General features: G+C 36.8%; 2 protein-coding genes across 4 annotated transcripts in view; one reads left to right on the top strand and one right to left on the bottom strand.

Moving 5' to 3' along the window:
* The window catches only part of LOC126753565 (esterase E4), a 30904-nt gene extending 9469 nt beyond the window's left edge, over positions 1-21435 (top strand). Inside the window, exons 1-9 of one of the 2 annotated variants that reach the window (XM_050465111.1) lie at positions 2216-2764; positions 12992-13096; positions 18012-18148; positions 18216-18377; positions 18519-18708; positions 18763-19300; positions 19371-19540; positions 19610-19890; positions 20158-21435. In XM_050465111.1, the coding sequence (XP_050321068.1) occupies positions 2216-2764; positions 12992-13096; positions 18012-18148; positions 18216-18377; positions 18519-18708; positions 18763-19300; positions 19371-19540; positions 19610-19890; positions 20158-20350 (2325 nt within the window). In that variant the 3' untranslated portion in view covers positions 20351-21435. Of the gene's footprint in view, positions 1-2215; positions 2765-12991; positions 13097-18011; positions 18149-18215; positions 18378-18518; positions 18709-18762; positions 19301-19370; positions 19541-19609; positions 19891-20157 lie in introns of those variants that run through there. The other variant, XM_050465119.1, reaches the window with a different exon arrangement.
* Positions 21436-21489: 54 nt separating this feature from the next.
* Positions 21490-25000, bottom strand: LOC126753626 (DNA-directed RNA polymerase III subunit RPC3). Of its 2 annotated transcripts, XM_050465276.1 has the most exons (8): positions 24884-25000; positions 23757-24084; positions 23540-23667; positions 22984-23476; positions 22824-22929; positions 22413-22762; positions 21742-21909; positions 21490-21671 (listed from the first exon to the last, which is right to left on the bottom strand). In XM_050465276.1, the coding sequence occupies exons 2-8, from the start codon at positions 23901-23903 to the stop codon at positions 21495-21497; spliced, it is 1569 nt and encodes a 522-aa protein (XP_050321233.1). In that variant the 5' UTR covers positions 23904-24084; positions 24884-25000; the 3' UTR covers positions 21490-21494. The 2 variants fall into 2 exon arrangements, with proteins under 2 accessions (XP_050321233.1, XP_050321224.1); XM_050465267.1 differs by lacking the exon at positions 24884-25000 and having other exon boundaries at positions 23757-24187.
* Between the last annotated feature and the right edge of the window lie 1208 nt (positions 25001-26208).

Below are 26208 nucleotides of genomic sequence, written 5' to 3'. Positions count from 1 at the left end.
TTTTGCATTACAAAAATTTACTTTATTTTTACTTACGTGGCACTGTAGCCATAAAGCAATATAATTCATGTATGCCCTCAACCAAGTTACTGCAAGTGCAATAACATGCGAGATTACCAGCAACAACAGTAAAGAGATAATGAAGTCACGCAGCCTCTAAAACTCTGCTCTACGAAAATGAGCAGCTATCTCAAACCAACCAGAGTTACACATACACATATATGTAACTCTATATACTAGGGAGCATTTTCAAGTTTAAGGACAACGTCTATCATTTTTTCATAGCCTAATAATATTAGTATGGAGTGCCTAATTCGTCGGCGGAAGTAAATTATAATCATTTAAAACAAAGGTGAAGCAACAGCATTGATGATGGGCACTGTCAAGGTACATGGACTACATAATGTTCACAAAAATTTTGTAGCTTTAATAAAAGATTTTTTTTTGAGTATTGGAAGAAAGGTATTTTTTTCGAAAGACTGACTCATAAGTAAGCAAGGTATTTCTCCATTCTTCGAAGTTACCATCCATCTAAGTATTTTAAATTCTTAAGCATTCAAAAAACTAATTCATCAATAAAAAGTCAACTCTCCCAGTTTACACGCACCAGCGTTCCTGGAATGTTTACCATGGCAAATAAATGTTGGTATTAACTCGGTTATTCTTAATAATTAGTCTACGCGCCAAGTTTCCGAACTTTTAAACCCACCCTCGTATCTTAAATGTCAATTAAAGCGAATAAATCTTGGTATTTACTTGATTGAACGCAATAAAAAATCTCAATTATAAGTCTTCCGTCCAAATTCACAAGCTTTCAAATTCACCCTCGCATGTACATATGTACATACATATGTATATACATGTACATACGTCTGTATGTACATACATACATATGTACATATAAGAAATGCCGCTGAGGCAAATTAGTCTTGGTATTTAATTAGTTGGATCTAATAAATGAATTAAAAAATAATTATACTATCCAAGTTCCCGAACTTTTAAACGCACCCTCGTATTTGAAATTTGGCTTTAGACAAATAAATCTATTTACTTAGTGGGCTTAATAAATTAATTCAAAAATAAGTATACTATCCAAGTTCCCGAACTTTTAAACGCACCCTCGCATCTAAAATATTGCTTAAGGCAAATAAATCTACTTAGTCGGGTCTAACAAATAACTTTAAAAATTAGTCTACTCTCCTAGTTCGCAAACTTTCAAATGTACCCTCGTATCTTATATTTCAATTAGGGTGTATAAGTCTTGGTATTTACATGATTAAACGTAATAAAAAATCTCAATAATAAGTCTCCTATCCAAATTCACAAACTTTCAAACGCACCCTCATATATGAAAAGTCACTTATGGCAAATAAGTCTTGGTATTTACTAAGTTGGACCTAATAAAAAGTTTTAAAAATAATATAATATACATACATATATAATAAATACTCTCCGAGTTCGCAAACTTTCAAACTCACCCTCGTATCTGAAATGTCGCTCAAGACGATGAGATTATTTCATACAGTTGCATGTTTTACATAATGAATTGTATGCATTCAAAGAGTAAACTGCAAACAAGTGCAACACCAACAAACAACAACAAATGGCAGCATTTCATTTGCGAAAACAAAACTGCATCTGCCGTTTGGCCGATGGTAGTGGTGGTGATATTGCTAATAGGCGCAAGCAATCAGCTTTTGGCAACTATGTAAGAGAGTTAACTCCGCAGTTGCAGGCGAGTAACGGAGTTGGAGTGTGGCCAAACGCGCATGCGCAGCGAAATCGAGAGTGAAAAGTGAATTTACCGTATGTGAAATTGTTGGAAAATTGTGAGCGGAAGTGAAAAGCGTAGAAAACCGTTTATGCAACGGAAAAAGTGCAGTGACTTACAATAAAAGGGTTAAAAAGTTGAGCGCAAGCAAAAAAGTTCCTAAATAAACAGCAACTGGTCATTGTATTCGGTAACTAAAGTGTTACATAAAGTGTACCAACACACACAAACACACACATGCATTTTACGCTCTCTGCAATCAGACTTTGTGTGCCACCAAACTAACCGGCTGACCGAGTGCCCAGTCGAGCGCAATTCAACACAAAACTGGCTGAACTGACAAAGTGTTCAATCGGCGAATTGACTCGTGCGACACTCGTGCGCCAGCGTCGTTTATCTAACCAACCATTCAACTCGGCACGCTCTGCAATCGTCACAGTCAATATGAAATACCGTTGCATTGCTGACTTTGTTGTTGTGACCGTTATCATTGTGGCGGCGAGTGGTCTCATTGTGTTCGCCATTGCCTCGCAGAATGCCAGCCGGCGATTGGAGCGAAAGCTGGCGGCGCATGAAGCCAATTTGACGCAAATCACAGAACAGTTGATGCTAATTGGCACAACAACAACAACAACAACAATGAGTTCAAAACCAACCGAAAGCGACATAACAGTGCCAACGACCGCGCAACGAGGAAGTAACGATATAACAGATGCAACAACAACAACAGTTCAGCCAGTGTCGGTAGAGCGCAGCGTCGCGCCGGCGTATGAGCAACCTAGAATTAGTACGGCGGGTGCAATGAACGCCGCAACAACAACAACAATTGTAACAAGAGCAGCTGTGCGCACTAGAAAAATACCGGCATATATAACAACAACAATAAATGCTGCTGTCGATCGGGCACAATCGTCGCGACGAATCACAAGGCTCAAAGCGAAACTGATGCCAGCAGCCATTGTGGCAGCACGCGCGGCAACCAACACTTTGGAGGTAAATACGCGTGCGTCTGTATGACCCTGCAGGGCTAAGAGCATTAATTGCTAACCGGTTCAAGTTTAGTGCACTTAACTTTATTACTATATTGAGAGGTTTTCCCATGAAAGCCACTATGGACTTAAATATGTGATTTACTATGTTTAAATTCAAACCGGTTTGATAAAAAAAACAACAATTTCACCTTTCTTAATACAAATATTAATTATCGTCTTCAGAATAGGCCTCTTTTGAGCCAATACAAGCATGTTAATGTTTAGTCCAATTTTCTATGCACTTATAATAAGCCTCGGATGACGCGCCTTTCGGTAGGTTCTTCGACAGTTTCGTCATCTTATTCATAAACCCACAACTCGTCGCCAGTAAATATGCATTCGATAAATATAGGGTCTCAGCTGCTTTGTCAATCATCGACGCCGTTTTGCAAACGATTTTGAGCTTTGGCACGAGTCTAGCTTTGACACGTTTTATATCCAAAATATTAACCAAAATCTGATGTCTTTCTGACGCCAACACGACGATTTTTAAGCTCTTTAACATTTTAAATGTTATCGTCATTAACAGTGATGGATCGGCGGCTTGCAAGAGTCAAGTTTCACTGAATGATTCGACCACTCAAATACATACCTGTGTTCTTGATAAAATAGACTCACTAAACTGAAACATTTTCAACGATTTCATAGCCGTGATGGTAAAACTCGCCAAAAAAACATTTCTCGCCCTAAACAAACAGCTGTTAAACACACACTATACAAGTATGACATATAGAGATCAACGTTTACGTGAACATAAAAATGTGTGTATCAATGTAGGGAAAAAAAGTTTGTCGATTTAAGCGCGCAGTTTAAATGGACCAGTTCTGTTCAAATTTCATTGTCTGTCACCAATTATGTTACTGAAAAGGTACTGTACATCACAGAAATATCATCATTTCATCATTTTTTTAAGTGGTCACTAATGGTAATATTATCCGAAATGGATTTATCACAAGTTTCTCTTAAGGGGTTAGGGCAGTGGCGTAGCTACAACTTCGGGCGCCGGGGCCAAGGATGTTCTGCCGCCCCCCTTTATCTACCTACCTACAAGTTTCATGAGGTGGTTCGAACAAAAGTGAATTTTTACAAAATACCTCCGATATTAAGTATATAAAATTTAGGAACGCCACGCAAATTCTGAAGTTCCAAAATTCTCACAATACGGTTTTTGAGGAAATTGATAGTAAATTTACAAGACATCTTATTAAAAGCCATAGAAAAAACTCATTTTTGCCCTATATCTAGTACACTTTTGACACAATTTGCAGGAATTTTTGCCCGAATTGGAGTTTTTAAATACCATTTTGCCGCCCCCAAGAAGTTGCGCCCGGGGCGACGGCCCCCTTCGCCCCCCCTAGCTACGCCACTGGCTTAGGGGTAGTCAGAGGCACGAAAAAATGAGAGTTTTCAATATTTTTTTTTGCTATTAAATCATGTTATTTTACAAAAGTAGTAATATGGCATTATTATAAAATGTGTTGACGTGAAGTCACGAAAATTTCAAAAAAAAACTTAATTTCCAAAGTTATAGTTGTTTGTGTTGACCCTGTTCCAAAAAAAGGTACTTGCGGTGACAAGCTTAAGTCCTTGGAGATTCATCTAAAATCAATCGGACAAAAAAATTAGTTTTATAAATAGATAAACTCGGGCCTGATCGAAGGATTTTTTTATTTTCAAAATTAACAAAATGGCGGTTAGCATGATAAGACGCTAAAGCAAAAAGACAGAAGCTTACTTGGCAGACTTAGTTTTGGATCCAAAATTTATCTCTGACACTGAAAACTTCTAAGCGAGTTTTTATATCCCTTAACTAGCCTCCTAACTGGTTCAAACGATATTTAGTATACAAAATTTCTATCAGGAACATTACAAAGTTTATTTTTCTTCTCCATTTTTTATATTTTGTATCTCTTTTAGTATCGAAACAGACCTAATTAGGTAATCGAACCCACACTTCAATAACAATCGAGCGTAATTTAAATGAAAAAGTCTTACTATATTTTGCCCACAGTGTGCTGCAGCTTTGTGCATGAGAACTAGTACGATCTCGGCGAAATTACCTCAGTTATGATCCACACTCTCTATACATATATGTAAATATATTGAATTTCCTACAGGGCATATGCAACAGATGCGCATTTTTATGTCTAACCCGGAAAGTATGCAAAATTGTATGTGGAAATGTATGTGTCAGTATGTTTTCTTTGCCACGCACGCGTGGTGCAACAACAGCAAGCAACTGGCATTCATTTATTATTATTATTAGTTATTGTTATTTTTATTGTTGTACATTAGCTTTGGCGGTAATAAAGTTGATTTGCGCTTTTGGTGGCGCTGCGCTTCATTGTTCATGTTTCAGCATGTCTGTGAGCTGCGCTTGGCGTTTGTATCAAACCTTTTTTTCAGACAATGCGGAAGTGGCAGTGCGCGTCAAATGGCTTTCATATTTTTTTTTTTTTTTTTTTAATATTAGAGAATTATGCAGTAACTAATGCATCTGTTTATGATGCACAAATGGCTAAAGTTTTAGGTCGGTTTTCACTTTACTAAATACAGTTACTTTGAAGAATTAAATTACGCATTATGCAATTTTAAGGCTTACATATTGGGGTGTTTCTTCAGTTAATAGTTGTTGAATGCACATTTTAATTGACAAATTAACTGCAGTGATTACTTTTTATGCTGATGACACCTGAGACAAGTGATTTTTGAAATTTTTTTGAACAAACATATGGTATCTAATATTTTTGAAAAATTATTAAATAAATAAAAGGCAAATGTGTTTGCGTGTTGTCTACCAAATATCCAACAATGATGGATCAAAAGGTGAAATAGGAACCGAAGCAGGCTTTTTCTAAGGGATATATATGTGCATAAGAGGGAACGAAAAGGCAGACGAGTTGGGCCAGTCGGGGGCAGCTAGGAACATAATTTCCCTAAGCTGTTCCAGAAAATTCAATTTCTTCAAAGCTTGTTTTAAACAGTGAGGCCTATACGAATGCCTCAGGACTCAGCCAGATAGTTCAAATATTTTCTACTCGGCAAAAGAGCGCTTAATAGTATTCATCACAGGCTACCTACCCTTAAAAAAATGAAAAGTGGTTTATCTCTTTAAATACCTCGCCCTCAGCCTCTATACTCGACTGTTCTCAATACTCCAACTTAAGAGACATTGGACAGTTGGGGTGAAAAATAGTCTATATTAAAAAAAATACTGTGTTGCTAGATAAGGCTAAATTGAGTTACCGTCGGGCACAATCAAGGGCCTAATGATGGCTTTGCTTTTCAATCACGCAGAAAACCATATGGAATTAAAGTAACATTTCTACTTTCCAGAGATACAGATGTAATATTACTTATTTCGTGTTATCGTATCCATACTTGAACTGGTAAAAAACAACATGTTCACCGTGTATCCCAACGTTTAATCCACTTTTCAATGCACTTATGGTAAGCCTCATGTAGGATGGCATTCAGGGCCTCTAGGAAATGGGTTTTAATGTCTTCAATTCACTCAATGGAAATGGAATTTTCAGTTTCGAAAATAGAAAAAAGTCACAGAGAGCCAAATCTGACGAAAACAGTGGCTGACCAATGACTATTGCTTCGTGTTTGACCTAAAAGTCAGTCTCAATCATACTAGAGTGAGGCGATGCATACAAGTCTTTTGGTACGAGTCCAGCATTAATACGCTTCATACCCAAAACATTAACCAAAATGTGTTGAGGCGATACATAAGGAATGTTGAGATCATCTGCTATCTCTATCGGGCCAACACGACGGTTTTATAGCACTGTTACTTCAACTTTAACGATGTTATTGTCAGTAACAGAGATGGATGGACGAGTCGAAAGAGGCAAGTTTTCGATGACTTTACGACCTTCACTGGATGCTTTGTGTTGCTCAAATACTTGTGTTTGCTTAAAGTAGTGCCATCACCGTGATTCTATTAGATACACAAAATGTCAAGCAAACATTTTGGTAATTTTTTTCATGGTTAAAGTTTCCAAAGAAACTCTTAACGTCGTAAACAAAAAACTGGCAAACAAACAATTTAGTTGACATTAAAATCAAACTTTATACGAAGATAAAAAGATTATACAAACTAATCTAGGAAGTAACTGACAACCTGTTGAATCGTTGAGGAAGTATAGGAAACTGTGTCGTGTCTTAGCGATGTCGCCAATGAGACATTTGAAGAATGAAACAAAAATGGCCAAAGTTTACAATTGAGGTGCCCTATTTCGATTCGAAGAATTTTTAACACGGTTCATTCTTAGGGGCTTAAAGCTTGCCATTTTTGTTGTAGGATTTTTTTTTCATTGAAAATAGGACTGCGTCTCAAAGGTTTCTATCGTGCGAGTATTCAGATTTAAAAACAAGGAAAGGTCACTGTAGTCCCAAACTGGAAAATATGGTAATGCTATTTGTGCAATTTTTCCATTATTTTTTCCGATTTGTGACACGGTGCATTGTTTCGATTTTAATCATGCGCGGTACCCATGCATAAAGGATCTGTCCAAGCGTCAGCTATTTCGATCAACTTTATTTTATGCTCATCCCAAAAATCAGTTCATTGATTAATTGTTTTTGGATTTTGCTTCGTAACAGACTGTTTTAAATGTCAATAGCCTTCACTGTTTTCTATTTTCTGCTCATTTGGCATATGTGATTTATGTATTCCTTGCTTTTTGAAAAGTTAGATCTAACTACAAAACATAAGAATTTACTATATTGGTCTTTTCAAGGTTACGAAGTACCTATACATATGTACCGACAGTGATCAACTGGCTGCTTTTTAAACCCCTATATGGTCTAAGTAGGTAGGAGTGCAGCCCTGTTGTATTTCGGGCTCAATTAGCACTAGCTGTGCTATTTTGGTGCACTAGTCGTAGACATTTATGCTATTGCTTTCACGTTTCACCTTCTCTTTCAAACCATTTTGTGGTTTCAATGAAGCTACTAATGTCCGATATGCTTTTTGTAGACATCCATTCAAGGTTTGGTGCTTGATGGATTCCGAGTGTTCTGTGTCCGATCTGCGATTGGGCTGGGCATTCACAGAGAAAGTGGAAGATTGTTTCCTTATTCCCTACTAGTTTGCAGCCTCGGCGGATGTTGTTGTAGCGCATACCCATTTTGGATGCATGTTCTCCAAATGACCAATGCACTGTTATAGTAGCAGTTAGCCTGTAGATACTGTTCCTGGACCTATTTAATAAGTCGTTAGTTCTTTTCTTGTCATATGTTGGCCATATCTGTTTAGTTATATTGCATTTTGTTATAGTTTTCCATCTATTATTTGCTAATTGTTGAATTGTACATTCTCTCTGATTGATCCTAGCGGGCTTGGTATATCACTCTGCCTCGAATTCGTTAAGGAAAGCTTCTGCCTTTGCCAACTCCTCTGATTTTTCGTTGCCGAAAATGTCCCTATGGCCGGGAACCCAGATCAAGTCTAGGTGGAGTTTGTCTTCTGGTGAGCTTAGTGCATTCTTGCAGTTAAGAGTATGCTGGAAATGGTCTAATAATACATATTTCAGCTAAAAATTGATAGCGAAGTCTCGGTCTAGTAACGGCTGCAGATGTTGTTCTGAAAACATGCCCAAACTGTTTTCTTTATATTGGGTAGTCGAAAAATTCTTTTCGTTTTTCTAATCGAATTTCAACTTATTTTTTTATATCTATACTAATAAATAAATAAACAAGTACGTACCATATTGATCGTCAATATTTTAGAGTTACTTAAACATTTTCTAAATTATCATCAGATATTCAAGGGTTTTTAAGAACTTAATCTACTTATGTATGTACTTACATACATATATAAGAGGAAATGGATATCTAAATAATTTTCCTATTTTATGCAATTTTGGCTGTAAGATCGACTTAGCCAATATTAGAAGGCTAATTGAAAAAATTAAAATGAAGACTTTTCAACAGCTGCGATGGTTAAATTCGCTTTTAATGCGACACCAATAATATAATATTTGAATAAACTAACTAAATTCACAAAATGAACAAAACATGCATCTATTTAGATAATATTAATGTGTGCCCACTTCCAGGTCAAAGATTTATGGAAAAAATGTATGCTAAATGCAAATTTCTACAACTAAAGTTCAAAGACAAATTGAGTTCAGTTATATTGAACCGTTTAATATAATATTTGAAAAACTAGACAATTTATCAAATATGCGGAAAGACTCTATATATTTTGATAAAAATTGCCCACGTTTCCGAAGCTTTAGCGAAAAATTATGTAAATGCAAATTGATCAAAACATTTACACGGAAGTTGCAGGGCTCTTTGAACACGTACATACTTATGCATACATATATATGCATTGCATATTCATGATACTTAAACAATGTAAATGACCAAACCTGATGTCCAACAACGCTTAACAGCTGAAGTTGAACTTGAAAATTTTTAATTTGGTAAAGAGGTAAACGGCGTAAAGGCGATAAAAAGAAGTGCGACATGCAAGCGAAGAAGAATTGTGTGACATGCAATGTGAGAAAATTAGAGGATGGTTGCATGTATTTGTGAATAAACGTTTCGTTTTTTCATAGAAATGCACAAATATACTTATTATTATTTTATATATAGTCGTATGTATGTATGAAAGTTTGTATAGATATTAGTATTTCATATTTATGTATGCATGAAGGCATGTATGTACATATACATATGGAAAAACATACATATGTATGTATGTGCATATATAAAACCAGTATTTTCGCCATTTATGAAATGAAGTTGTAATGGCAAAGCGCAGTGAACGAAGCGTTTGAGATCAACGGTAAAAGATTTTAGCAATATTTGTGAGATTTTAATTGGAGTACAAAGCGGCTCAAACGAGACAAAATTTTATTTGCTGATCTTTAAGCGTAAGCTTATTATACAGCGAGTCATTAACAGTTGTAAACCAGCCGGCAAGCAATTAACTCAATCAGACGCAACAAAACACTATTGAGGTTATCATACAGGCTTTGCGACATATTAGTGTATGTACTATGTATGTATGTATGTACAAGTACGAGTTGCAGCAGCTGACTGGTTGGCATTTTTTATAAACAGCACATAGATACCGTTACATATGTATGTATGCATATCCATACATACATAACATACAATTCATAGCAAACCATTTACTCTAATTGCAATTGCTGGTTACTCATACGCCATGTCCGCACTTTTATATGACAATTATAAAATTTTATTGAATGCGAATCGCATAATTGTTTTTTGATATGTAATCTAGTAGCTTTAATTTGAATTAGTTAATGTCAAGGTTAAGTTTGCAAAAACCGCTATAAACCATGAATTCGATAATTACCGTTGCAGTAAGCTTTTAGTTTCGAAAGAGACAATTATCTAATTACATGCATGCAATGCAGCATAAAGTCAACTACCAGTTACCAGTGGAGATTATGCCTGAAACTAATATATTGGCCAGATTGAGTCATAAGTAAAAAAAAATGAATTTTCCGGTTTTCGCAGTTTGCTACCAAAAATCCAAAGATTTGACTTCGAATTTCGAATGTGAGCAAATTCAAAAATTGTTATTAATAATAACATGTATGTAAGTTACTAAAAAAGTAAAACTACGAGTATTTTCCTTCCTTCAATAGTATACAACATTTTCCAGTTAGTCTCACATGACAAATGCTATAAGGGTTAAAATCGGATCCTCGAAAAAAGTTTATTAAAAAACAAAAAAAGTGACAAGTCCGATTTCGTATGGTTGTGAATATGATCAAGCGCATGTGGTCTAGATATCTCAAAAACGGACATAACATAAGGGGTTAGGCCAGTCTATGTCCCTCTTAAAGAACTGAATTTCCCGTTTTCATTCTTTATTAAAAACATTCTGAGTATACAAGTATATCAAAATGGCACATCAAGGCTAATTGAGCCCGATAGGGCTGCACTCCTACCTACCTATACAAGTATATAAAACCCTATATGATGATATTTTGATACCAAATTGCAACTACTGGGGGCCTATTCTGTAACTCGATTCGAAAATGTATTCTATTCGAAATTCGGATCTACTTTATCATTATGCGAAAGTTGTGCCACCCTGTGCCAGAACAAATACGTACAATTTTCGTTTTTGCTTTCTACAACTCAAAAGCTAACGAATATTTTATTCGAAAATTGGCTTGAAAATCCGAAAATCGAGTTACAGAATATAAAAAATCCGAATTCGAGTAAATTGTTTTTCGAATCGAGTTACAGAATAGGCCCCCTGGCCCAATCGCTGACATCACTTTTTTCAAAAAGCTCTCAACGGGCGACGGTGATTCTAAGAACTCGTGTTAACTAAAAAAAATAAAAGAAGGCCTAAGTTCGGGCGTAATCGAAGATTTTATACTCTCTAAATACGTGCAGATGTCGGCAATATTGTAAAATGGAGCGAAAGGGCTTCACTTCATTGGGCAGAGTTATCATCCAATTTCGCCTATTTTCGTACTATCGTAAAAAAGGTTAAAAAATTGTTTTGTGTAAATTTGGGGGATATAGACTTATTGGTTTGGAAGATATGTTTTCTTCTTCTGTATTGACGTAGACACCGCTTACGCGATTATAGCCGAGTTTAAAGCGCCAACAAGCAGAGATTCCAACTGTATCCGTCCTTCTCCACCTGGTCTTTCCTACGGAATGGAGGTTTCTTCTTTCCGCGGATACTGTGATGCATACGCCATAGCTAGAGATCGTTGTCGTTAAGCTCGTACAGGCAATATTGGATGATGAGGGACTTATAGAATTTGGCCTTTGTTCCTCGAGCATGAACTTTACTTCTCAATTGCCTACTCAGTCAGAAGTAGCACCTGTTGGCAATAGTTATCCTGCCTTGAACTTCGAGGTGTTGTTGACATCGAAGTTATTACTGTCAACAGTAACGTGGGAGCCAAGTCGCGAATCTTGTCCTTGTTAACAACCAGACCTATACCCTTCGCTTCCTTATCCAATCTGGAGAAAACAGAACTAACAGCATGGTTGTTGAGACCAATTATAACAATATCATAGGCGTACGCCGGCAGCTGTACACTCTTATAGAAGATTGTACGTTTCCTATTTAGCTCTGCAGCTCGAAGCATTTTCTCCGGTAGTAGATTGAAGAAGTCGCATGATAGAGAGCCTTGTTTGTATCGAACTACTTGGAGAGGTTCTTCCCGATTTTGACGGAGCTTTTGGTACTGTCAGTTTACACAGCAGTATTAGTTTTGCGGGAATACCAAATTCAGACATAGCGACATAAAGGCAACTCCTTTTCGTGCTGTCAAAAGCAGCTTAAAAATCGACGAAGAGGTGTGTGTCGATCCTCTTTTCACAGGTCTTTTCCAAGGTTTGGCTCATGGTGAATATCTGCTCAGTTGTTGATATTCCAGGCCTGAATCCACACTAATAAGGACTAATCAGTTTGTTGAAGGTGGACTTTATTCTTTCTCACAGTACGCTCGATAGAACCTTATATGCAATATTGAGGAGGCTTATCCCACGGCAGCTGGCGCAGGTTGAGGGGTCTCCCTTTACATAGATTGGGCAGAGCACACTTAAATTCCAATCGTTGCACATGCTTTCGTCCGACCATATTTTACAAAGAAGCTGATGCATGCTCCTTATCAGTTCTTCGCCGCCGTATTTGAATAGCTCGGCAGGCAATTCATCGGCCGACCCGCCGTTTTGTTGTTGTTCAGACGGGTACTTGCTCTTCAAATCTCTTCATGGTCGGCAATGGAACATCTGTTCCATCGTCATCGCTTGGGGAATCGAGTGCACCATCTGCTTTCACTGCCATTCAGCAAACTGGAGAAGTGTTGTCTACATGATTTCACTATGCTCTGGGCATCAGTCACTAGATCACCGCTGGGGGTTCTACAAGAGTATGCTCCAATTTATTGATTAATAGCGTTTTATGGGCGTGGCAATGATCCGTTTATGTCGTGATCATTTATATATATAAAACCTTATATCTATCTCGCTTAGTTTTCGGTGATACAAACAAACGTTAAGTGAACAAAACTATTATACTCTTTAGCATCATCTTCCAATGGCATAAAATTTATAAATATGTCACTATCTCATACATAAGTCATTTAATTATTATAATATCGAAATGCATGCTTGTAATACCTGATCTTGCAGTATTGTAATCACAAATATTTCGACTTTGCAGGAGTCAACCGCATGGAAGACATTAACATCGCATCCCAACTCGCTGGTGCAACTGTTTCCGTCACGTGCGATGCGCGTCGTTCAAGAGGTGGTGCGCTCGCTACGCGTAAGTAAATACAATATTACAGAATCAAAATGAAAATGAAGAAAAAGGGGTCTGAGGAAATCGTCAAGAAGCATATTCCGCATTTGTGTGAAAATGCCCATTCGCAATAAGCATTACAAATCAACCGCAACCGCATGCTAGCGACAAAAACGAACCCGTTGGAGCCATTAAGGCATTCCAACGGCAACAGTGACCTTCGCCACAGAATAATGACGACAAAAAGTAGGCACACAACGAATGAGTTGTGAAAAATTCGCAACCAAGTAAATTTGCTGCTAAATTATAGCTGAATTTCTATAATATATACCTATACTATGTATGTATTAGGGCGGGTCGATTTACAGCGAGCCAAAAAAACATAGAAATTTTAGGTATTATAAAAATTTGTGCATCTGTTTTTGAGATATCCAAATGAAATTTAATACGTAGGCGCATTTTCATATTCTAATGATCATTTGTTGGTATCGGTCAGATTGAAAAACTGTATAACATATCGCCCATACAAGCGTTTATTCAGATATTTTAAACTTCGCCTTAAAACTCGCTGGCTTGATACCAGTTTTAGACCTATATTCCCACACGCAAAGTTATTCAGAATAATCGGTAGAATATTTCCAGCAGACGCGATTTAATAGAAAAAGAATCGATCCGCTCTAGTGTGTATATTTACAAGTGCTTTAGGCAATTGCCAAGTCACTCCAATAGTTTGAGAATATTTTTAAGCGTAGCTGGTTGATTGGCAGCTGCTGCTTGACACACTTGGCCATTCTGAAAGCACGCAAACCGACAGAGAGGTGTGACGGTAGTTAAAATTGACATTTTCGACATAAGAAATTGAAATTGAGGAGCAACTTCAACATAATTGGAGGCAATTCATAACTCTTGTGTCTGCACTTGTTGTTCGCAGTGCGTGCAAACATGTTAGCAGTAATGGGTTTGGTTCTAGTGGGCGGCTAAAATCTATGATGCAACCTTGTAACGCTTTCGGCTGTCGATTGTGATGTTGATTGATATTTTTTTAGAATTAAAGAAACGCCTTGAAGAATACGAATTTTTTCAGATTTTGAAAACTTGCTCATCAAATGAAATTTTAGGAAATCTTTGAACAATATTCCATTCTCGGTAGGACTGAATAAATGATAGTTACTATATAACGGATATTTTTTGAATTTTTCTTTACTATCCGCCAACTGAAATCAAAAACCTGCGACAAACCTTAACTAGTTCTCATACAAAAACCCTTCATTAGCTGTGGCAGAGTAATTTGCAAGATTTTTCAATAGTAACCTTTGCAGATTCCATCAACCCAGTTTTTAACAATAGTATCGCATAGATCTAACTGCGCAATGGACTTGTCAACTGTAAAAATAGAGTAAGGCTGATGTGAACTTTTTTACATAAATCTTTAAGTTAAGAAATTCTTAAACATGAATGTAACGGAGACTAAGCCAGTAAGCTAGTGAGAAACAACCAAACCCTCTCGAGGACTCTAGAAAAGATCACACTTGCAAAGAAACTCAACGGGCGCTCAACGGGCTGCGCTCATCAGCATATGTGGTGCACTAATTTCAAAACCGAACTCCAGCGGCTCCTTCTCTGCCCACATATACCGACGAGGGAGTTGTGGGTGGAAAAAAGCCGTTGGAGGACCGGGACAGTGAGCTTTTCCACGGATGCGTCAAAGCTTGGAGAAAAGGTTGGTGCAGGGTTTTGCTGTCAACAGCTCTCTATCAACTCCAGCTTCAGACATTCTGACTATTGCAGTGTCTTCCAAGTCGAGGTTGTAGCCATTAAGGTAGCAGTAGATTTAATGCTCCGGAGTGCAGCCTCTTTCAGAGCAATGACCATTCACTCAGATAACAGAGCGGTGTTACTAGCCTTGAACTCATTAACAGTGTCGTTTAGGGTTGGTAGGGAGTGCCTAACCTCGCTATTAATATATTCGGGTGGATTTGTGATAAGACTGGTGTGGGTGTCAGGCCATAGCGGAATCGCTATGTTGTGGGACTTTAACAGGCCATTGCCATATTGGCGTCCATGCTGTTAGATTGAGAATCTTATCAGACGCCATCTGCAGAAACTGTATGGAAGAAGATGAGGTGGGAACAACGCAACACTTCCTTCTAGACTGTCCCACGTTTTAAAGGTCAAGACTTAAACATTTGGGAGCGCTTATCTTCACACATCTCACCAAACTGGCGGAAGTGGAAGCGGCCTATGCTAATTTGTATTGGCTAGTAAGCGTTTTGCTAATTTATAAGTTCGAAAACGGAAGTTCTTCTTTTCTATGGCTGCACAAAGGACTACATATACCACGTGCTATCTTTGATCAGCCATCTAACCTATGATTGTCGAAACTTACGTTATTGGACCACTTAGCATATAACCGCCACAAAAACTGCGTGATCACAATTAAGTTCTTCTTTGGAAAACTTTTTTATTTCATGAAAATATCTTCACGATATGTTAGATTCTTCAAAACAAAGGTACAATATCCGAAGAAATTGTTCAGATCGAACTACTATAGCATATAGCTGCCATACAAACTGACCGTTCAAAATCAAGTAACCTTTTGTATTCGTGAGGGGTGGTATAACATCGGTGGAAGCGAAGTTAACGTATTATTTATGCCGTTTTTTAGAAGAAACGTTCAATCTGTACTCACATGCCAACCCACTCGGCTATGTCGTTCGTCAAATTTAATTGCAATCTATGGCTCGCAAGAACAAACAAGGGTATAAACCAATGCTTAGGCACAAGTGCACATGAGAATGAGTTTTAGGCGCATTGACACCGTTAGCCAAAAATGCTGTTCAAGTTGCAAGTTTAAAATGTCGCTCTAACCACGAGCACTACATCAGCAGCTGTTGCTTACCACATATTTTCGGCAGTTCGTTGCCTTGTGCCGATTAAGTCAAGAATTTTAACATCAACACAGTCGCGTTGAAAAATTTTGCAGCTGATTTAGATTTAACTGAACTTCTGACGGCACAAATTAGCTGCCGTAAAGAATTGAAATAACTTGTACTTTTTATTTTTCCACCTTTAGAAGATCTAAATAGTTAGTTGGAGCCATTTTCTTAAAATTAAAAACATTTTTTTCTCATGGACTCACAACAACTTAACTATAATGGTGGCACCTAACGTATTCATGAAACATTCTGCATCTTCTCGTGAATTTTTCAATAAAAACGTTCTGTTAAAAAGTCGAAGAGAGAACCGCCAGGGTTAAGTCATATCGAGGCCGAAGTGATAAGATAATGTCACAAAAAATCGGCCATCCTTTGTTCAAAAATTCATCACGGTTAATGTTCATCTCTTCTGAAATCATATTGAAATCATTGAAATTCTATGGCACCGGAGTAAAAGATTTCAGTAGCAATTTCTAATCATAGTTTGATTCTAAAATCTCTATTTAAAATGGTGAGAAAATAAAATAAAAATGTTGCCGAAAATACAGGAAAGAATTCTCTTTCAAAATTGAAAAATTTTTCACAAGACTGTAATCAAGCAGCTTGCCTAAAAGTTCTTGCTGCTGAAAATTTGTGGTTGGCCTTCACGTTATACATTAAATTCTCATATTTCCATATTTAAGTCCGTCAAGGTAGCAAGAATTTTAAGCCGAAAACACCTGCTGGTTTAATGGTGGGTAGAACTTCGTCGAAGAATGAGCAGCACTATTATAATTGACCTACTAACTTTCACAAAATTGCAGGGCGCGCCAAATTTTATTTTGTTATGTAAATATGGTGATATCAAAAAGAGAAAAAATTGAGTTACGAACTAAAACTCCAGATTTTACTCAGTTTTTAAACGAAGTATTGTTTCATTGATGAGTTTTATTTGAAATTCAAACCAAAAGCTTACTAGCCCCAGAGCAAAAAAAATAGTAAGACTTTATTTCATCATTTTAAACATTTGGATGAGATAATTTATTCGTTACAAAAAATCATATGAATATTTTCTCTCAAATTATCCTTCAATCTTGCTTCCAATTATCGCAACGTTTTTCCAAAAATATCGAAAGAGTTGTTAAATCAAAACTATATCTAAGCTGGAATCAAGAGCAGTGAAGCTGAATAATGATTCACCTTTGAGTCTTCAATTGACTCAAAAAGATTTACGACGGCACGAAAAGTTCGATGAATAGACAGAAGTCACGGAGCTAAATCAGGCGAAAACTGGTTCCATTCGATATTGGTTGAAAATTTAGCAGAAAGGTCTCTACGATAAGACGGTGCGTAGAGTGCCACCGGCCCATAACGCAAGTTTTACGAACAGTTTAGCGCAAACGATAGCATAAAGCTGAAATAGCATTTCTTGTTGACAGAATGCAGGTCGGAAAGAATTAGGAGAACACCACACCTCGTTAATCGAATAAAGCTTTCAACATAACCTGGATTTTTGACCTGCTTTGGTGGTTTTTCGACTTCGGTTTACCTTTGCCACGTTAATTGGTCGATTGATGGTCTGTTTCTGGGTCGTAAGCATAAAACCAAGACTCATCGCCAGGAATTTATACGTTTCATGACATCTTGGTAGTCGGTAAGAATTGTTTCACAGGCCTTAACGCGACGCAGTTTTCAACAAAAATGAGTAAATTTGGAACCAATCGTGCTTTCACCTTTATTAGGCCCAAATCTTTTTTTGGGGTTGCACTGATTCTTTCGATATTAGACGATGACAGTAAGATTTCTGACTGTTAATCATCGATTATTAAGCACTAAATTCCTTTATTTTATTGACGTGTTGATCATCAGTTGATGTTGAATCAATTGTCACAAAAGCTCAAAGACTATATTTATCATCAAGATTTGTACTTTATGCAGAAAACACTGAGATCAGAATTTTCAGGTCAAGCATGAATTCATTCTAAGCTTTACTAAGACAGAGTCTCTTTTTACAACTATTTCAGAAGGACACAAATGTTGTAATCGAAACTTCATTGGGCAAAATTCGTGGACGCTTTCAGAAGTATAGATCCGGTGAACGCGGTGGCTACTACAGCTTCAAGGGTATACGCTATGGCGAGGCACCCATTGGTGCAAGGAGGTAAAGTCACCACTTGAGCATACCAAAAATCTCTTGACATTAAAAATTTCATACATTTGCATTTCAGGTTCCGTGCGGCAGCGCCTGAAAAGCCCTGGTTAGGTGTGCGCGATGCGTCACGTGAGGGCAACAGCTGTCCGCACAAGAATATGATACTGGACACATTCAAAGGCAACGAGGATTGTCTATTTCTCAATGTTTTCACCACACGACTACCCAGAGAGGATGAGTGAGTGGGCCAAATATGATTTTAGTGGAAATTCGATGATTTCATTGAAGAATCTTTTATATATTACTTACATGAGATATATAATTACTCAAACTCTTCTAAATTAACTCTGTTTTTAACGCCATCCACTTTCCACTGCAGTGAACTACAGCTGCCTGTTATGGTGTGGCTACATGGCGGCGGTTACTCCTTCGGCTCTGGCAACACTTTCCTATATGGCCCCGACTATTTGGTTGCGGAGGATATTGTCTTAGTCACACTTAACTATCGCTTGGGTCCACTAGGCTTTTTGACTGCAGGTCCCGATGCGCCGGGCAATCAGGGTTTGAAGGTAAGCAAAGAAGGTATATTTTTGAAAAAAATTATTAAAAAATATTTGTCACAGGATCAAGTGCTTGCCTTGAAGTGGGTGCGCGACAATATCGCCGCTTTCGGCGGTGATCCAAAACAAGTCACAGTTTTCGGTGAATCTGCTGGCGCTTCGTCCGTGCAAATGCTACTACTCTCGCCACTCGCCGCAGGTCTGTTCCAACGTGCCATCTCACAAAGCGGTTCAGCGTTGAATCCTTGGTCGATGGCCGACAGCTCGTCGGAACGCGCTTTTCGCTTGGCTGCCAATCTAGGCTATGTGGGTGCCAATGATACGGATGAGATTTTGGAATTTCTGCGACGCGTGCCCGCTATGAAACTGGTGGAGGCTGCGCCCACAACACTTACCGTTGAGGACTCGCGCAACAATATCGGCTTGCCGTTCGTGCCCGTGGTGGAAGGTTATTGGAATGCCGAAGGTGGTAGAGAAGTATACTATGAAGAGCCCTTCATGACACAGCATCCCAGCGAAATGTACCAACAACACAGATTCCATAGCAATGTGCCGTACATGACGGGCTACAATACACACGAAGCCATGCTTTTCATACGAAGTGAGTAAAAACAACAAAAATGCGAGTGAAATGTGCTCAATGCTTCCACTGTTTTCTTTTTTTTCGAAAGGACTACGTAAGAATCCAAAACTGCTGGAGATTATCGAGAATGATTTCGCGCGCATGGTGCCACGTGACCTGAATGTCACGGACGACCGTGAGCGCGTCACACGCGACATACGTCAATTCTATTTGGGCAACAAGCAAGTGGGCATTGAGTCCGTGGACGAAATGATTGCTGTGCGTAACACGACTTTTCCTTTAATCACGAGTCCATTGAACTCAATATTATTTGCATGCTTTTTACAGCTCCTCACGGATCTGATGTTCCTGCAGGGCATACGCAAGACTGCGCGCAATCACGCCAAATACGGCAGCGCGCCTGTTTATATGTACCGTTTCTCGTACGACGGCGCGCTGGGACTGTACAAACGCATGCTGGGTCTGACGCGTCCCGGCGTGTGCCATGGCGACGAAATGGGTTACTTATTCAAATTCGGTTTCTTCAACTTGAGCCTAGATCCGCGCTCAACCGAGGTGCTCGTGAAGAACCGCATGGTGCGCATGTGGACCAATTTCGCCAAATATGGGTAAGTGCCAGTGGAAATATGCAAATGAAGGGTGATCCAATTAGAGGTTCCCCACTTTTTTAAAGAAAACGCACAGAAACTTCAAATTTAGTGGGAAATGTTATTATCATTCGAAAGAAGATTCTTTGGCATTTATTTTTTGAAGTTTATATCTTTCAAATCTGTCAGAAAAAGACTATTGAAAAATGTACCTCTACTTGGATCACCCGTAAGGTGTGTTTGATATATATTTAACACTTGTTTCTATGCTATATAATCACAACTCAGCAATCCAACGCCGCAAAATGTGGAGGACACAATGCTGACCACCAACTGGACGCCCATAAATCCACAGACTGTGATGGAAGATATTAATTATTTAGATATTTCCGTTAATCTGAACATGCGCAGTAATCCGGAGTCAGAGCGACAACAATTTTGGGATTATATGTATGAGCATTTTAACGGTGCTGCCATGTAGTCACACAAAATTCCCATTAATATTTATAAATAACGGTGCACCGCTATATACATGCATTTCTTACAAAAACAAAAAACATTTCGTTCATAATGCCATAAACCATAACATAATTATGTCACAAAGGCAGCATACATACATACAAAAGTAATAGAAGTTCGCTGCAGTTGAAGTTTTAAGGGGCACCCTAGTGTGACAGCCTAAAAACAGCTGTTTTGAAATTTGAAACAAATTTAAAGAATACACAGTAAATTTTTTTCAGAAAAATATTAAAAAATTTTTGAGTTACACATGATCACCGACGGTCATTCCGGACTGATCTATAGCGGTCCGATTTGAACAATTTCTTTGGAGATTAAACCGTTGCATTGGAAACTATATCCTGACAAATTTCGTGAAATTTCAAATGAATGATCCTGGATTTTGATCGTTCATGCGAAAGGCTGACGGTTCCAACAAATGAAAAGCTTATTGGACTTTGTTAAAAAATGTAAATTTACCAAAGATTTTGGTCAGATCAAATTAGGTTATTGTATGGGTAGCTAAAGAGAAAACATACAGAAATATTTATAGTGATTTGTATGTAATTTTCAAAAGTATAACCGATCGAATTATAAACAAAATAGATTATTTTTTTCAATTCACCATCGGTGTGCCCCTTAAGTAACTGCACGTGACGCTCGAAACGTAAAAAAATAAATTTATTAAAATGTTAAAGTTCTATCATACACAACACATCACTTTCGTCACCAATTTCAGCGATCTAACTACAGTAACTCGTTCATTTGCGATTCATTGCATCGTAAAAAGTTTAATTTAATTTAGTTTTAGTTTAAAATTAGCAATAATATTTGTAGTTTAGCATATAAGTACTATTACACAACATTACAAGTTTTCATATGACCAGTGCATTTACAATATTTATGTCTGTATGTTTATACGAACACACACATACATATATATATTTATACACGAGTTTCTGTACTTTTACAACTTTTTTTCCTTCATTTGTATATAGTCAGATTTCTGCAGCTGTTGCAGTGCTTTAAGTTATCATTTTAAACTTTAAGTCCAAATTTTGTTAAAAATAAAATGGCAATTACATTTTTTATACATAAAAATAAATTTAAACAAAAATCGCGTATTTTTACATTAATTTCTTGTCTTTATTTGAAAGTGTCGTTGGCACTTTCGTGTGAAACAGATACATTTGTAATAGAAATATGCTACTATCTAAGGTTATTTCAGCTTTCGAGAGAGTCTTGAGACGAGATTTCACCTTTTCCAGTATCTCTCTCTCGGGCGGCGTCAAAGTTTCGAGTATCTGCGTAAGGAAAGTATATAAAAAGTTTAGTAAGCATATAAATTAATACTTATTATATAACAGTACATACCTCGTCAATATATTCGGCTGATTCACCACGCTCCTTCATTGTTGCAACAATGCTGTCCAACTTTTGTGATTTCTCAATTAAGCGTTTATGCTCGGACTTTTCGAAATTGGAGCGCTCAATTGTGTTATATAAAGCTTTATAGCAAACATTTAAGACCATGCGCACGCTCTGGAAAAATAGAGAGTTAAAGGAGACTTAATAGCGAAAAACTTTAAACACAAATAAAGAAGTTTTCATGCAGGAACTTAATTATGATAGTTCAGTTTGTATGGCAGCTATGATATAGTGGCGGGATCTGAAAAATGTATTCAAATATTGTAGCATTGCCTTAGAAAATAATACATATACAATTTCGGGCAGATATCTTGTCAAATAAAAAAGTTTTCTATACAAAGATCTGATTTTGATCGTTTTGTTTGTATGGCAGCTATATGATATAGCGGTCAGATATTCGCATTTCCCACAAAAGAGCAACTTTTTGAGTTGAATAGGACGTGTGTGAAATTTCAAATCGATATACAAACGGACAGACATGTCTAAATCGACGCAGCTCGTCCTGCTGATCATATATATATTTATTTAATAGGGTCTCCGACGTTTCTTTCTCGGAGTCATACGTTTCGTGGCAAAATTAATATACATGTATAGTATTATGTTCAGCGTATAATTACCTGTCTGGGCTTGAAGTGGAACAAGAAGAAGGCTTTAGCAGGTCCCGTACCACCACCGCCCGCTTTTCTAATCGTTTTTATTTGTATAAATTGATCTTGAAATAGATAGTACGACAATAATTTCGCCTCACGCGCTGGTATCATCGCCTCCTTTTGCAACTCTTCTTGCTCGATGAATTTCTTCATGTAAATAATGCGAAATATACGGGACGCCTTGGAGCCATAACGTTCGGTTATGACATGCCCAAACCAAGCCAACGTTAATTCCTCGAAAGCGCGATTTAAATCTACGACATATTGGCCACCGCCCATATCGCCGACCTTGCGTATGAAACATAAGGGATCATCAGCTGAAATATAATGCAATTAAATGTTGTAAATAATAACAAAAACTTAATAAGCACTACACACCTATAAGCGTGACGTATTGATCCAAATGTTTAATCAAATCCAGGTTGTTGGATTTCTTTTCAATCAATTGCTTGATTTCGGCTAGTGTGAATGGGTTCGAGCATTCCTGTAACATAAAAAATTAAATACACTTTTATAAATAATAATATATCATACAAACCTTTTGCCAGGGATCTGTACGCTCATACATTTGTTTCAGTATAAACTTAAAGCATTCTCCAGTGCTAGCACCAAGTTTCTTCTCTATAGCACCGATCATTACCGCATCCCGAAAATCCTGATGGAAACGACTGAAATTTAAATGCCAAAAAATGCCTGCATCTGCAGCTTTTTCCACATTTTCTTTGCCAGCTTGTACTTGTGCGATGAAATGTAGATTTATATCTGGTGGCACAAAGTATTGATAAGCATCAATTTGAAATTTCGGTATAGTTTCCTCTTCGCCAGTTATCAGCTGTGGTAAACGTATTAAATAATTATCGCTTACCATAGTCAAGAAATTGTCACGATAGGTGTCGACTTTTTCCTTGACTTCTGAGCTGGCAATACATTTGAGCAGCACATTAGTAGCGGTTTGAGGACCGCCATGCAGTAGCTCCTCTGCAATGGCAGCACCAACTGCACCATACTTTGTATGAATCAATTGCACATAACTGTTAGGGAAAGCAAATAATCAAGTTGAATAAAGAAAATAAATAACAATGTGTCATACACACCCTGGATAACGTAATATGTTGAAAATCTCTTCACGCTTCAATGAGTACTCCGCCAAGAATGGGTTTGATTCGCAAGGTATAAACACAACCAGTTGATATTTAATAAGCACCGCCAATGCAAGGGACACCTAAATAATAAATATACACATTTTTTGCTTATTATAACTCAAGAAAAATAAACCTCTATTTTTCATGCAATAGCGACAATTTATTTTACCTCTTTACGTGATAGTTTTGTTGTTTTTAAGATAGCCGGCAATGTGCGTGAGACTGCACAGAATAAACAATCTGCAACAATTTGCACTGTTTCGCCGAATACCTGCTTCACCACCACTGAACAGAGATTAGCATATTCTATAGACATTTTGGCGGCAGCAGCTAGACGTTCTCACATTTAATACAAATATTTATTTAATAAACACTTTGTTTAAAACGTTTAATTATGTTTAGGAGAAAGCGTGCAACAAATATTTTACACTTGGTCAGCTGTTTAACCAGATGTGAGACGTTGCCACATTGTTATAATTGACATTTAGACGCCATACCTTAAACGATATATATTTTACGGTATACGGTATTACTAACCAATTGCGTAATTCGGCATAGTATTGATTAGATTAGTTAAAATAAAATAAAAATAATTCTATGTATGAAAGCTTCGAATAGTAAGTGTTAGATTTGTTGTTCAATTATTTATTTTTTATAAAATTTAATATATCGATAACAATCGATATTACTTGTTTTGATTTCGAATAAAATATATATTAAAAGTAAAGTCAACTATTTAAACACAAAAAATGACCACAGATAATACAATATATTGACAAAATTATATATCTAGATGTCTTAAGTTTTGTAAGAAGTACCACAAGTCTGCCTTTTTTTATTGAAGATATTTATCGAAAGCTCTCAGTACTTAGATTAATATTTCGTACAGGGTTATTGCACTACATATAGGACGTCAGGTGGAATAGAAATTGCGCCCTTTTTATGATAAAAAGGAAGAAATTGACAAACGGGAAGAAAATTAATTTCAATTTGTCATGCAAATTTGTAAGAAAAAGTGTTCTTTGTGTAAAAATTGAAAAAGTGAAGATTTATTGCAGTTTTTATTTAAAATGTGTGTGTTAAGTGAATTTGTGAACGACTGGAGGAGTGTTTTAAAGAGTTATTGTAAAAATATGTCAAGTTCAAAGTGGCGAGAAATTGAAAAGAGGAAAGCTGTCCATGCAAGCAACATAGCATATTAAGGAGTATTGCAATATACACCGTATTCCTGAGTGGTTTCCCACTGGGTGAGTGCGAAAGCTAATGACTATTGTATTTTTGCTATAACTTAATTACCGATAATGATTATTCCACCATAAGTACTGATGCAAGCGAATTTAATATTCAAGACATGGAAGTTTGGGTGTGTAAGACATCTTATTAAGGCTTCAAAGTAATTATTAAGAAGATTATATATATTTTTTTTATGAAATAGTATTATTTCTGGGTGAATTAAAACATTTTTAAATACTTTAATTAATGATTTGCGTAAATGTAATAAGCAAATAACTTATTACCCTGTTTCAGCTTACTTGTACTGGGTAATTACTTTATTTTATTCATTTAATTTCATACATACATATATTAATGTGGTTGTTTTTCTCATTAGAAAAGTATTTGAAGGCTCAACTTTTCATAATGAGAGGTTCCGGCTATGTACAACCATATGTACAAAATAATCTGTATATAGAGCATCTAAAAAGCAGGCGATATTCAATTCTATTGATTGCTTAAGCTAAAAGAATATAATAAATATCGAACTGTGCATGTGGATTTATTGAAGTCTTGCATTTACTAATAAGTATGAAGCTTGGCTGAAAATATGGACAATGCTGCAAAAGGGCTTGCTTGGTTTTCATGATCATGTTGTTACACAGGTGCTGCTTTAATGTCACCTGTGTTCATAGATATGTATATGCACATATGTATATAAGTACATGAGTATAGATTTATACGCTTTCATTGTAATTTTAAAACCACAATCAAGAATAAAAAATAAATAATACATACATACATTCCTAAAAGGCTATTAAGCGAATTATCAATTAACAAATACAATTAAGCGTATAAATTATAATCTTTAATCCACAACTAGCTTTTTAACAATTAAATAAATATTAAACTCACAAATAAATATGTATGTATGTAAGTACATAATATTTGTAGATACATATGTATGTATGCGCTCTACATTTCTAAAACATTTTGGAGCTCATGCTTAAAGATTGTTGTCCGTCCGAGCTTTTATCGAAGCAATGTGAGTAGCAAAAGCATATTTTACCACGTGGCCAAGATATGCTACGCTCTAGCAAAATAGAATTAATCAATTATATTCAAAGAATGTTGATTGTTCAATTGCAATTGAATTAAGCTTATTCAGGCGCATATGTATTTATGTCAATTAAAATCAAAGGTATTATAGCAATTAGTCTACAGTTTAAGCTACATAAGACAAATCTCTTAAACACGTGTATGCGTCCTACGGGGTTAAAGTCACCATGAATTATTTTCGGTTGACTCAACACGGTATTAGACACACTTTTTATATTTAATATATCTGCGAGATCACGGTGTGTAAATATTGTAATTGATTTACCACCTCAAATGCGCAGAATAATAAT

This window comes from Bactrocera neohumeralis, chromosome 2 (assembly GCF_024586455.1).
Source record: "Bactrocera neohumeralis isolate Rockhampton chromosome 2, APGP_CSIRO_Bneo_wtdbg2-racon-allhic-juicebox.fasta_v2, whole genome shotgun sequence".
NCBI classification, from domain to species: Eukaryota; Metazoa; Arthropoda; class Insecta; order Diptera; family Tephritidae; genus Bactrocera; species Bactrocera neohumeralis.
The sequence above is the reverse complement of the archived record's forward strand: the minus strand, read 5'-3'. Positions and strand labels throughout refer to the sequence as shown.

What these genes read in the sequence shown, in the direction of transcription:
- LOC126753626 (XM_050465276.1), bottom strand. Translation starts at nt 23,903, where the DNA reads ATGTCTATAGAATATGCTAATCTCTGTTCAGTGGTGGTGAAGCAGGTA. An exon ending in AACATATTACGTTATCCAGG is followed by an intron (nt 23,477 to 23,539) that starts GTGTGTATGACA and finishes TTTCCCTAACAG; the next exon opens with TTATGTGCAATTGATTCATA. An exon ending in TCAATACGTCACGCTTATAG is followed by an intron (nt 22,763 to 22,823) that starts GTGTGTAGTGCT and finishes ATTATATTTCAG; the next exon opens with CTGATGATCCCTTATGTTTC.